Here is a 13933-nt window from a genome sequence, read left to right as displayed (position 1 = left end):
GTAAAATGATTTGTAACATATCAATAGGAATCGGCGTATAAATAAATCTAGTTTTACGTATTATTGACTCGAATGTTTATAGTGCCTTGCGATTGAGACGAGGAGCTTTTATTTGGTGACAGGTGATTGAACGGTAGAGCTTTCAGACGCACAACATTTGGCCGTTATTATAGTAGCGGCGTGCCCATGAACTCTATCGCTAACGATGGAATCTCTGTATTCCGGTATGTTAATAATATTACATTTATAAAAATTGACTGCAGTCAGAAAATTCTCGATTGGTAGTTACCTGATAATCGCTTTTGGCATAATACCTGGTACTCGCAGATGCCTGAGGGTAATTGTTCCACACATAAGCGACCGTAGATATTAAGTGCAGGATTTCCTGAGAACAAGAGAACAATATTTTTAATATTTTAACTATTTTTTTAATTAATGAATATTACACAACTAATAGTATAGCTTTCTTTATTGAATATTAATAACTGAAAACACCTCAGCAACGTATATATTAGGAAAATATTACAACCGAGCATTAATCGAATCTTGCTAATCATGCAATAACTAGGTATGTTTAATCAAATCGCTTCGGATATTGATATACATATTCCACGTAAGTGTAAATTTAGGTCGACGTTGTTTTATAAGTTTTTAAGATATGGTCTATCGACCTAGGTCACCCTGTGCTTCCATTTACTTTTTTTAAATTTTATTATTCACTCATGTTACTCTGTATTTTTATTTGAAAATTGTTAACACTTTATGTCATGTCGTGAAAGCTTTGAATTTATAATTTGTCAAGTTCATTGTATTATGTAAAATAAATAAATTTGAATTTTAATGCATAAATATAGCTATGCATCCAGTGTGCTATCTCTGTTATTTTTATCCTAATCAGTACGCATGTGGTTGTGGTTAAGGGCGGACATGCTCAGCGTAGGTCAAAATGGAGCTTTTATTGTATTTTCAAAGCATGATCCTGGACATCCCTTAAACGTTGTAGATAATCTATTTATATAATTTTGAAGCCTTATTATCCTTTATATTTATTTTAAACATTTTATCACTGCATACGTATTTTTATTACATAAAATAGTATTTTTTTAAACCTGTCGCTCTAATGTTTTAGAATATAGTTATATTTCAGTACATAAATGTGCAGTGGTGTTAAGAATTTTTACATTTATTAATTTTTAAACGCATTTATAAAACCATCAGTATAATTTATGTCGACATTATTATAGTGAAATATTTACGATAAAAAATTATATTGATAATCTCTGTGATCCCAAATTTGACAAGAATTAGGCATTTTATTATTCAAAAATCGGCAAGATTAACACATTTGAAGATAATTCTAAAGATACTCATTATAAGCTATGTCTTTGACTATTCGAGTGTGATAAATATCCTACGAATAATGATTGTTTTATAATAATTATATAATAAAATATATATTTTTTTATCGTGAATATTTTACAAAAATTATCTCGTCATAAATTATACTAATGGTTTTATAAATGCGTTTTAAAATTAATAAATGTAAAAAATCTTAACACCACTGCACAGTTATGTACCGAAATATGACTATATTCTAAAACATTAGATAGAGAGGTTTAAAATAATACTATTTGATGTAATAAAAATACTTTATGCAGTCATCAAATGTTTAAAATAAATATAAAGGATAATAAGGCTTTAAAATTATATAAATAGATTATCTACAACGTTTAAGGAATGTCCAGGATTATGCTTTGAAAATGCAATAAAAACTCAATTTTGACCTACGACGAGCATGTGGGCCGTTAACACATTTGAAGATAATTCTAAAGATACTAATTATTACCTTTAAATAGTGTAAAATTATGGGTCTGATAAGTAAAATTAATGCCACACTTTGGAAAAATCAGAAGGATTCAGAATTTCTATACAAAACAAACTGAGCCTAGTTACTGTTGAGCCGAATATATCGGTAAAAATTGCTTGGTTCTACATAATCCCAACTCAGAAATGCCAACAAAGTTGTTCTATTAATTTTTCATCAATTAGAAGCGTGAAAAACTCAACTCTCAAAATATTCAAACTGGATGAACGTCATTAGAAATCTGACAGAGAAATAGTGGTTTTGTATTGGCGCTGAAAAAAATAGGTTGAAATGTCACTTATGATCGCCGCCATTGTGCGATCTAACAGGACTGCGTGACAGTCGATTGAACTAGCTTGAAAAGCAACTCGCGCGCTATGAATAATATTAATTCTGTGTGTGGTGGGAGTGGCGACTTTTTAAAATACGCACGTCATCGAAATTCATGATGAGCGCTTTCAACTAACAGTGTTGCATGGATGCTGTGAAATGACAACAAAATGCGTGTTGCAGTTGTGTCAAATTTGTACGTGTGACTCGCGTCTGTTCAAATCGCAGTTTTCGTTACTGTTGTACACAGTCAAGAAAGATTTTTATTTACTAATGGTTGAGCTTTTGAATACCGCATGAGATCGTTGTTATGCGGACGCGTGTTTCTATTAGATCGTTCTTTAATAGTTTAACGACTTTGCGTCGTAATTCCTACTAGCGGAAAATTGAATTCCTGCGCGGAAAATGTCGCTGTTAACCGCCTTGTTTTACGATCACATCTTGAATGTCACTTCGTCTGGGAAGCTTTTCAAAAGCTGGATGACGAAATTTAAGCTTGTTCGAGGACTCGAGGGTCAAATTTGTCAATGTCATTTAAATCTTGAATTTCATCTACTTTCACTACCAATGATTCTAAAAGTGGGCACTAAAAAAAGGGGGCGCTGGAGCAAGAGGGGTGGTCGATGGCGCTAACCTGATTAAACATCGTACCTCTCATGTAGGTTTTTTGTAAAACAAAGCAATTTAACTTCATCGGGGAAGGGGACGGTAAGGAAATATAATGCTCTAAGATTATTTTGTACGTAACAATATTTTGTGAAACAGGGTTTAACGTGTCATATATTTTTGAACAAGTATTTATACGTTTAAAGTAAAAATCGACGAATCCAGTTATCAATAATGAATGTCACACATTACTACGCACTGTTAATTTTATTTCTATCAAAGCGTTTAAAATTGGCATGACAATCTTATATTTATTTACAGTACAGAAATGATTTATTAGCATTAGTGAACTTCGTCACAATTAGATAAGACACGTATAGCTTAGTGATCAAAGTACAATGGGCACGAATCCTGGAAGCGCAGGTCCGAATCCTGCTGGTTGTCATTCAATCATCAATTGACAAACGATAAATGAACTAGGGAGTAAGATCATGTTAACGCGCGTGTTTGAACATGTACCGTTTAAAATAAAATCGGTTAGGTACATGTTTAAACACGCACGTTAACGTGATCTTACTCCCTACTTCAGTTTTAGTTTGTCAATTTATGGCTACGGCCGTATGTTGTAGCTTAACCACTGGGGAATGCCAAAAGAATGGCGTATTTAGAAAAACAATACCTTATTCTTAGGCAAATATTTATTTTAAAGCAATCATTATTCGTAGGATGTTTATCACACTTGAATGGTCAAAGACATAGCTTATAATTAGTATCTTTAGAATTATCTTCAAATGTGTTAATCTTGCCCATTTTTTGAATAATAAAATGCCGAATTCTTGTAAAATTTGGGATCACAGAGATTATTAATATAATTTTTTATCGTAAATATTTCACTATAATAATGTCGACATAAATATTATACTAATGGTTTTATAAATGCGATTAAAAATTAATAAATGTAAAAAATCTTAACACCACTGCACATGCATGTACTGAAATATGACTATATTCTAAAACATTAGAGCGAGAGGCTTAAAAGAATACGATTTTATGTAATAAAAATACTTTATGCAGTCATCAAATGTTTAAAATAAATATAAAGGATAATAAGGCTTCAATATTATGTACATAGATTATCTACAACGTTTAAGGAATGTCCAGGATCATGCTTTGAAAATGCAATAAAAGTTCCATTTTGACCTACGCTAAGCATGTCCCCCTTAAGTAGTTAGGTGTGTGTTTATTTTCCTCTCCAATAGTTTTGAACAAAAGGTAATTATCGTAAAATTACTAGATATCCTATCACTTCTTCACCTGTATCCGCTAATATACTTTCTATGTTCTTTGAAACTAAAAAAACTTGTAAAATAGACGGCCTTTTTGTCTACTTGAAGGGTTGCTCTAAAGGGCACTTTGCCTCGGTATATCACTTCAGATTGCTTTACATGTATATTTTATAATATTCTCACCTGGACCTTAATAATATGTATCGGATAGATTTACAGAAAGTGTCCCAAGGGTCCACCAAACAAAAAAGATTGGAAATCACTGCCGGGTTACAGGATGGAATTAACACAGTAAGAGAGAGAGGATGCATTATATAAACACAACAGTCAAAACTTTACACAAACGATATATAATGGGGGAAACGTCCAAGTTTCTACGAGGAATAGGTGATATATTATAGAAGAAGATGTAGGTATTGTGTTACTATGAGTAACGAGTAAGGATTCCAATTCCAGGATCTCGGGATCTCGGGATTCCGAGCTATTTTCGATACCTATGAATCCCGGGATTGGTAAACATAATCCCGAAGATTTCGGGATTGATTTTTTTTTATCAATTTTTATGGAAAATAAAATAAAAACGAAAATAGGTATAACAGAAAAAATACTTTTAATAACAAATAACTAAATTAGAAATAAACTGAGTTTGAATGAAGTTTGATTTATACCCATATGTAAGTTGCCGATTCATTTTTTTTACATACATTAATAAAAATGAGAAAGATTGAAAAAAAACAATGCTTTTCACTTTTAACAAAGTAATTCCATCATGATCTCATGTTTTACGGCAGTTTCATATTTGGCTGACTAATTAGATTTATGAAGCGGAAAGGCACCACGATTTGCTTTACTTTTTTAAATCTCGCTAACCCATTCATTAAGTCTTTATTATCAGAAACAGCAATGTAATATTAAATTCACATTTTTATTTATATTACAATATTATTTTATGCATTTTCAAGATTGAACGTACACAATATTAACAATAAAAATGTCTTAAATAATATAAATTATACTCGATTTATTTTTGGTCGATGTTATCAATGTTATTTGTAAATATAAAAAAATTATATTAACTATGGAAAAAAATGTCTAATGACGAGTCATATCGTCATATGAGCAACATAACCATGTTATTTGAATGAGAAAACTACTCTGTTATACTATAAGCTACGGATGGACTTGTCACCAGAAAACTTTTCTGTAATTTCCAGATAACGTTCTGAAGTGCATCGTGCAAGGTTTCGATTCGATTAACTCTCAATCTGCTAGTTAATTAAATTTGTCGACTGTGCACGAATCGCATCTGCCGATGTATTGATAACTGAGATGTTGGTAATCTATCCATACATTCACAATAACTTAATTAATACGTTCAAGGAAGAAAACCTTATCTAGTACATGAAAGTACATAAAGCTAAAAAATAATTAAGTACTAGGACTAATGTACCGCATAACAACGCATAATTTTCGATAATTTGGGGGTTAAACAAGAGATAGTGGGAGGGGTGCCAAGGCGAGACGAGGCCATACAACAGCCACGATTTTAACAAAATTCGCAATAGCGACATACAAAGTTCCTGTGTGCGGAAAGCATTACGCGGTTCTCGAGATAATCCCTGAAAATTGCTGTAATTGCGAATAAATATTTTAGTTTTATTTTACTATGTAACTACATTGATAATTTTGACTTGTACCGGACACAAACCACCATATACCAGCTGTCAACATTCTTATCGATGCGCTCAATGATACTATGATAACTAACTAATGATAATATTTTTTTTATATCATAATCAAAGGTATATGCCATATGGTATCCGGTATATGGGTAGTCATGGTAATCCAGAGCCGCTCACTATTGACTAGCGGCAGCTCTTTCGATCACACATTTTGATTGTATTGTATATTCATAGCTAAAGAACGCGTCGATCTACTAATATGCATTGGACGGTATCTATATCGATAAAGGCGGTGTATTTTACGTGAATAAGCGTGTAACCAAAATGCACGTATGTGGCTAAGCGATTAAGTGCAGCGCGCGTGAGAGGGATGCAACATCGGTGGTCTACTTACGCAACCTGTAACCACCTGTTACCACCGGTGGTTGTGATTAATACTTGATTCAGCGTGCAGGGATAATTATTGCAAGCCATTACGGCACGATTATGAAGACTGATGACGTCAAACAGTGCAACTTGTGTACAAGTCCGAGACACAAGTACATTTTTCAAAGTTGCAATGTCGTCAAGTTTAACAAAAAAAAATCCATACTTTCTCACGGCCGGCAGAGGCGGCAGTGCGAAAATCTACGATATCGTAATATTATATCGCTTGTAAAGCGATGGCAAACCATTTGGCTCGGTAAAAGGGTTGGCCCCATTCTGCTTCCAATTGAATTATTGCCCTTATCAAAAGGGCGGAAATAGTCTTTTCGCTAGTGCACTTTGAATTTTAAGTTCGAAGCGGTTATTTTGAGAGATTTCTTAGATGTTTTCAAATCGCAAATAAAGACTAGATGAAGGTGGGGCACTAGCTGTTACAAAAAATGTAAAATATTTTTAATAATTTTCTGTTTCATCGAATCATAGTTTCACTTCAAATAACACCAGAAATTCATTAAACCACAAATTAAAATAAATTGCATTACTATGTTAAATATTAGTTGTTACAAACATATTTTTTAAATAATTATACGTATAGAATTTAGAAAACCATATAACATTGGGCAGCTCAGTTACTAAAATCACTTTCGTCTAATCGTGCGTGACCATAATATGTTTTCACTTAGTCTACCGTTGCAACGTTGTAAAATGTATTTGAAAAACTATCGATTCCCGCATATGACAACCACTAGAAGTTACAATAAGTCGCAGGTGTTTGATTTGGGGTGCTCCACACGTCCCCACGTCAAATCACCATATTATCTGCAATGTATACCCGACATGCGACTTGTACTTGGCGTAAAATTTAGTGGTATCATGTACAGCGCGCCTTCATGACAAATTTCCTCTGGTGACTAAAACTTTTCTTACCTAAATTATTATTAAAATTAAAATTATTAAAAATACTACTGACAAAATCGGTTTATTACAATGCTGATTTCGAATTTAAATCTGAACCACACTTGTTGTATGGTTTACTTGTATTCGGTTCGCAACAGCCTTAAAGGCGTTTAGTTTCAGGCTTAGTTTTAGGTTAATTTACATTTCATTAAGGCTTTGGGCTTCTTGTGTCGTTCGATTTCCCAGACGTATAGCTCACGTCACAATGAGATTAGATACAAGCTCAATCGTACCATCGTATCCGTAATCTACCTATGTACGAATTTCACATAACCTTTTTGGATACGACCATGTCTATTTGTTGCTTCACAAAATAGTTAATAATTAGGGGTTCAAATGAATTAACGTCGAGTGATAATTTGCATTTGACGATTTCAATTACGATAATAAATTAATGAATATTATGGCATGAACTTAAAAATATTAGGACTTTCTTGCTTCATACTTCATGAATATAGAAAAACATCACTTCTATCGATTACAAAAGATATAATTTGTTTCGTGTTTTTGAAACAAAGCTTTTGCGGAACGGTCGACAATATCGTTTTCAAAACAGCTGCCAATATAAATAACTAATATATCGTAGAATAATTGACATAAAAACATTAAACATAGGTACTTACATAATTTTGTAAACACTTCTGAGAAAATATATATTAGCCAATAGTATTTTTTTTTTTAAAAACTAAGATACCCCGCAGGAATCGAACCTGCATCTCTCGGGTATCGCGCCCGCGCACATTGACCACAATGCTAAAGCTAAATGCTAAATACTTAAGAGGACGCTCTACAGAATCGGCCTTGAGAATTGAAAATATGATTTTTTTACATGTGGTCCATAATAACTGGTCTACTAGTTAATATAAAAAGGTTGCCGCCAATGTTTGTCTCAATAAACTCCCTCCAAGTGAAGCTTGTGAAGTGAAGCTATGGGGTGACCAAAAAATAGTACTTTCTAATAAAATTTATTTTCTAATAAATTTACTAATAACATTTAATGTTACTAAATTCAATATGTTTATCAGTTCTTTGGTGGGAAGTATTGCAACTGATATGATGGATATGATAACTTTTTTGATTATGTGTTGGCCACGATATAAACTTAATAATATATTAATAACTTTTTAACCTGAAATTGTCCGAGAACTAAACATACGAAGGATGTTGACATACATATCTACCTACATTTTTATTTCATGTGCTATCCAAAAAACATTACTAATGAATAGTGCTTATTTGTAATGTTTAGGACCTACATATTAAAAATAATAGGTATTGTTTAATTCTAATGCATATTTTTTAAAACGTAGAATTTACTGTCTGCCTATTATAAAAAGAAAGTGACTTTTTATTGCCTGCGCAACTTCACTTTTATACTAGTGAAACAAGTGGTAGGTAAAGCCAATGGGCGAAATAATTTATATCATGAGTGCCTAAAAATAATTATTAACATACAGTCACTAGACACATTATTTTTTTATTAATCCATCAGACTGGCGGGCATATAAAAAATGACTGTCGCTATAAAAAGTGTCTGACAGGGCTGCCGACGCAATTAATTATATTGCACTTTTTAAATTTAATTTATAATATATTTTATTTAAGTTTTGTGCATCTAATGCCGGGTCCACACTGGCGCAAAACAATGTCGAGCGACAACCTCGATAAATTTTACGATAATTATCATAATGGCTTAAAAAAATTTTACGATAATTATCATACTTATCGTAAAATTTAACGAGGTTACCGGCAACATGTTGCCAATTTGGACCCGGCATAATATCCACTGTGGTTCACGTAGTGGCATGTACCTGTTTTTCTGGGGTCAACTAATTCAAAAAGTAAACACCCATAATAGAATTTTTCCAGTTTTGGTTGCATTATATTCCAACTCATTTCCGATATTATTAATGGAAATTTCTCGGTGTACATAGTAAACAAACCTACGAATAAAAAAAGACAGTAAGGAACACAGTGATTCATCGCAGTAAAAACTGGCAACCAAAATGGATTATATAATATATTCCATCGTATTATTTTCTCGAAATCATAAAGATACTATAATAGTATTTGAGTATCAACCTATGTTCAATTTGAATTGGGTTATAATAATAATATACCCGTAGATATATCAATAGTATGTTTGCCACGATATCCAGCCAAGTTATCAGTATGTACTTGCACAGGTTTGATTAAAAACTATGATGAAATTAACATTTTACAAATATTATATTATTTTGACAGCCCTGTTTTCTGATCAGCGGACACGTGCAGGTGTTTATCAAATAATAATGTAAGATTGTCCACAATAATAATAATGTAGAAGGTCGACAATAGTAATAATAATGTTTTTTTTTTTAAATAAAATCTCCGATGATTAGTGATTTTTGCCAAAAGATCGATTTAAATTAACGTGCGTACGACGCCGAGGTCCATTTCATACTAAATTATATTTGAATACCGAGCTCTTCAGCCGCCCCTTAATTACGACAAATTTTAACTAATGCCTTTTAATACTCACTGAAGCGCTTTCTAAAAATGTTTAAATGCTTAAAAGCCATTAGTTAAAATTTGTCGTAATTAAGTATGATTCCTTTAGCATTGTGGTCCAATGTGCGTGGGCGCGATACCCGAGAGATACAGGTACGATTCCTGCGGAGTGTCTTACCTTTTTCAAAAAGATTTTTTCTTTTGGTTAGAATATATTATTTTCTCAGAAGTGTTTACTAAATTATGTAATGTTCAATAAATAGAATGTTACATTCTTAAATCTTGTGAATTATTCGTTGAATAAAAAACATAGTTAAATACAAACATTATTTTAAAATCATTGTAATGGAGTTCTACCACGTAACTGCCCGTTCAAAACTTTTTCCTGTATCTCTCAATGTCGTAAAAATTGTCATGGGTGTCATCAATAATATGTTTTTTCTTTGTCCACAGACTTGGATTCAACGACCTTCCCCGCTCTGTGGCTTACTTTTCGTCAGTTGATATTGACACGTCCTTGAGGAAGGACGCCAACCTAGATTGCGTCACACCTTCGAATCCTCACGGTTTGGCCACAGGCTATGGAATCCCAAAAGGGGAAACCTTGGATATTCAACAAACATTGGAAAAATGCGGAGATAGACAGCTGGATGATCTGATTAATAAAAAATAAGATATTACTGATTGATATGGATTTTTGAAGATTTAATTATCTTAGAAAATTACACAAGCCCCAATAAAGAGGTTAACAATATTGTGACGAGGTATTGATGGTTGAATTATACAGAGCTGACTGACTTTTTCAGGTGAAACGCAAAGTAAACTAAGAACAATTCTGTGCGTTAATGATGACGGGAGTCAATTGATAAAGATATTGGCCTTGGGTCTCCACAAAATAATGGCTTAAAATATTCGATCAAACTGACCAAAGACCTGACTATAAAACAAAGAACTTTGACGAAACTGAAGATGACGAAACATGATAAATCTAGAATAATCAAAAGAATATCACACATATGTTGACCATTCTGAGGAAGAATCTAATTGAAATGTAGCCATATATAAGATATTCTTGTCTTGGACCACGAGATTTGTTTTATTAAAGACAGTATAATGATTCTATTTTATATTGTAAATACATTTTTGATCATTACAATGCGTTTGTTGTTTTACTTTTTTAATAGATCACTTAGCATCTACAGTTCCTCTGCTCGCGTGGTTTCCTTGAAACGACGGTTAGATAATTCTTTTACCCCAAGTTCTTCTACGTAGCTATCAGTTGGATGTTTCTTGCATCGATGCCTTTTCCCTGTAAGAGTTTGAAAAGTTAAGTATGTTTGACTGTTAGCTCTGGCATCTTTGGCACTCGAACATTCAAGCTGAAATGGCTTAAAAACATCCGTGATTGGTACGACTGCAGCTCCACTGAACTGTCCCGGGTAGCATATGGTAGATCAAGGATCGCTCTGGTGGTGAACGACCTATGTTAAGGGATGGCACAATAAGGTGAATAAATTATTGGTAATAATTCAAACTGTTCATTATTAGAAAAGAATAATTATTGTGTTATTTCGTATCTGCTCATCAAATATCCTTTAAACAAAACCAGCAATCCTGTGAATGTACTGTTGACCAGTAGCGAAGGGTGGAGGTAGGCTATTAAGATCCGCCATTTATATTGCACATTAAACTTTCTTAGTCATATGTAATTGTTTTTATTGCACTAAGCTACAATTTACAGATGGTGTTGGTTAGTTTTTTAAAATCAATTAAACCCTGTCTAAACCAAACCATATTAGTTTTGTTGTACTTTGGGCGATACGACAAAATTGTACACACTTATTTTTTTTCGTTGGATTAAGAATACATATTAAGTACACATATTGTTGGTTAATTTATTATATTCATTAAGCCCTTCTTAAACCAATCTATAATATATAAAAAATATTATTTTATCTATAAATATTCAAAATTATGTATGATTTAATTGCATAATTTTGACTATTATTTATTATGACTTGGTTTCGCAGGGTTTAATTGAATTTTATAAACTTACACCATCTGTAAATATTGTAGTATTATTTCAATGAAAAGAAATACGTATGACTGACAAAGTTTAGTGTTGCACTATTTATGGCTGATCTTAACAGCCTACCTCCACCCTTCGCCACTGCTGTTGACTTTGTAATAATCGATCCCGATATCAGTTTGAATTCCTCTCAAGTTAGGTAGGTACCTAAAGGAAACTTCTTAGTGAAAATAGTTGATGTAATTCTGTGGCAGTTCTCACTATTTCTTTTGAAAGTTCCTTCTCCGTCCGAGATAGTTTACTTTAGTTGCGATACCCTAGGCGCAACTTTTGCCAGTCTGCTACTACTGCGGTCCTTAAACTTTTTTCTCTCTGTCTAATTCTCTTTTTGTAATCGATTTAGCTTTCACGCAGGGCACGAAATTCGCTAGAGTTTTTGTAATCCCTGGGTTAAAGTTGCAGTATTTGGTGGTAACATGGAAACAGATGATCCTATTTCTTTCTCACTGCGAAAATATATAAATGGCCATACCATTAAAATAGGGTCTAGGACGATTTGGCACCGCGAACTGGCCTCCGCCGATTGGCCTCCGGTAATTGGCCGCCGGTACAATCGGACGCCGACCCAATTGGCCTCCGGGACGATCGGACGCCGGTACAATCGGGCGCCGACCCAATTTGACACCGGCCCAACTGGCCTCCGGGAGATTGGACGCCGCACGGCTGAATAAAATGCGCAAAGGAAAAGACCTACGTAACGACTTGGTAGAGAAAGTAGACGCGACACTTTAATATGCTTCTATCTACTTAGTGGTTGTACCTAATATATTTTGCGCTTAACGTATTTTTATTATGATTAATAATTATTATTACTTATGCTTTATGCTGTTTATAAAAAGAAAAGAATTCTTTCCTCGTCAGAACTTGAAGATGTGCATAATTAAGTGGTTTATTGTGTTTACCTACCTATTCATATTTAAAAAAAAAACAAATATTAATAATGAATTGGTTGGTTAAAATAATATCTTTCGGCGTTTTTTCGATTTCATGTTATTATAATTGAACTTTATATGTGTACATAATCCGTAAATAAGTATTTTGAAGATTATGAAATTACAAACAATATAAGTAAGTAAACTACTTGAAAGGTACCTACATATTACATTATATATTATGTTGACAAAGCGAATTTGTAACTTTATTGGAAGTTTTAGTTATTTAAACACGATTTTGAATACTGAATAAGTCAATCCTCCCAAGTAATCGTTTTATACCTTATCATATTATAGGTTACCCAGTTTGGGGGTATCCATAATTTTACAAATAACATGTTTTTATTTGATGTAAAGTTAAAAATCCATACCTACCTAATAATTAGTTAATGGATATCTACAGTTTTTTTAAATTGTTTTATTTATAAAAAAATTGACAATTAGGTACCGTTTTATTGTTAAAGGTTTTCAAATTAACTTACGCATAGAATTCTTAAATCATTGGTTTTGTATGGCAATTAATTATATAATATAATTCATATTATTTATTGTATCTAATACCTCATAAGTAATGTATTTATATTCTTATAAATATATAGGTTATTAAGTATTAGGCCTACTTGGAGTTATACAAAAACTATCGGACGTATTGAGACATTTTGTAGTTGTGAAAGAGTCCATTATAATATGCAATTGGATTTCTACAACCATAATCCTGTATATTTTTTAAATACGGTTATCAGCACCTTTAAATGATTGTATTTCTGAGGCCTTTCCTTGTTCATTACATTAGAATCTACTAAATAAATAATATATATACCTCAGAGGCAGACGGCGGCAACTGCCATATTCTCAATTTAGATTAGAGAAAAAAACAATTTATATTTTTGATGAATGCCTATAACTAATAAGAACTAAAAACATAAACAAAAGGCGATCATCTTTTTGGTAAATTTAATTCATTAAAGCACTGTTAGAATATTTAAAAAAAATTAAACGTTAAATTAAATTTAGAATATAAACTAAATTATTATTAAAATAAGCAGTAATAATTAGCATCATATTGCCTCTAAATAGCCCATCATTCCGACACATTGTCTTGATCCCAAAGTCAACCGACAAGAACTTGGCAATCATTTAGTTAGATAGTCACCACGATTGACTGTAGGACATTTTTATCAATTATTAAAAATGGTTTCATCTTAATTATTCTGTCAAAAACTCATTTCTGAAAAAAATGGAGTTGCATTAATCTGCTTCCGAAGAATAAG

General features: G+C 32.5%; 2 protein-coding genes across 2 annotated transcripts in view; both read left to right on the top strand.

Moving 5' to 3' along the window:
* PolG1 (DNA polymerase gamma, catalytic subunit tam) overlaps positions 1 to 11515 on the top strand; it is a 70266-nt gene extending 58751 nt beyond the window's left edge. Inside the window, exon 15 of the mRNA XM_085961131.1 lies at positions 10095 to 11515. Within this exon, the coding sequence (XP_085817257.1) occupies positions 10095 to 10314 (220 nt within the window). The 3' untranslated portion in view covers positions 10315 to 11515. The remainder of the gene's footprint in view (positions 1 to 10094) is intronic.
* LOC147078030 (putative RNA-binding protein EIF1AD) overlaps positions 1 to 13933 on the top strand; it is a 125282-nt gene that overhangs the window by 58911 nt on the left and 52438 nt on the right. The window lies entirely within an intron of this gene.

This window comes from Rhyacophila brunnea, unplaced genomic scaffold (genome assembly GCF_057557595.1).
Source record: "Rhyacophila brunnea isolate RB1 unplaced genomic scaffold, BYU_Rbru_1.0 scaffold_12, whole genome shotgun sequence".
Classification (NCBI taxonomy): domain Eukaryota; kingdom Metazoa; phylum Arthropoda; class Insecta; order Trichoptera; family Rhyacophilidae; genus Rhyacophila; species Rhyacophila brunnea.
Note: the sequence above shows the minus strand (reverse complement) of the source record. Positions and strands in the feature narration are given on the sequence as shown.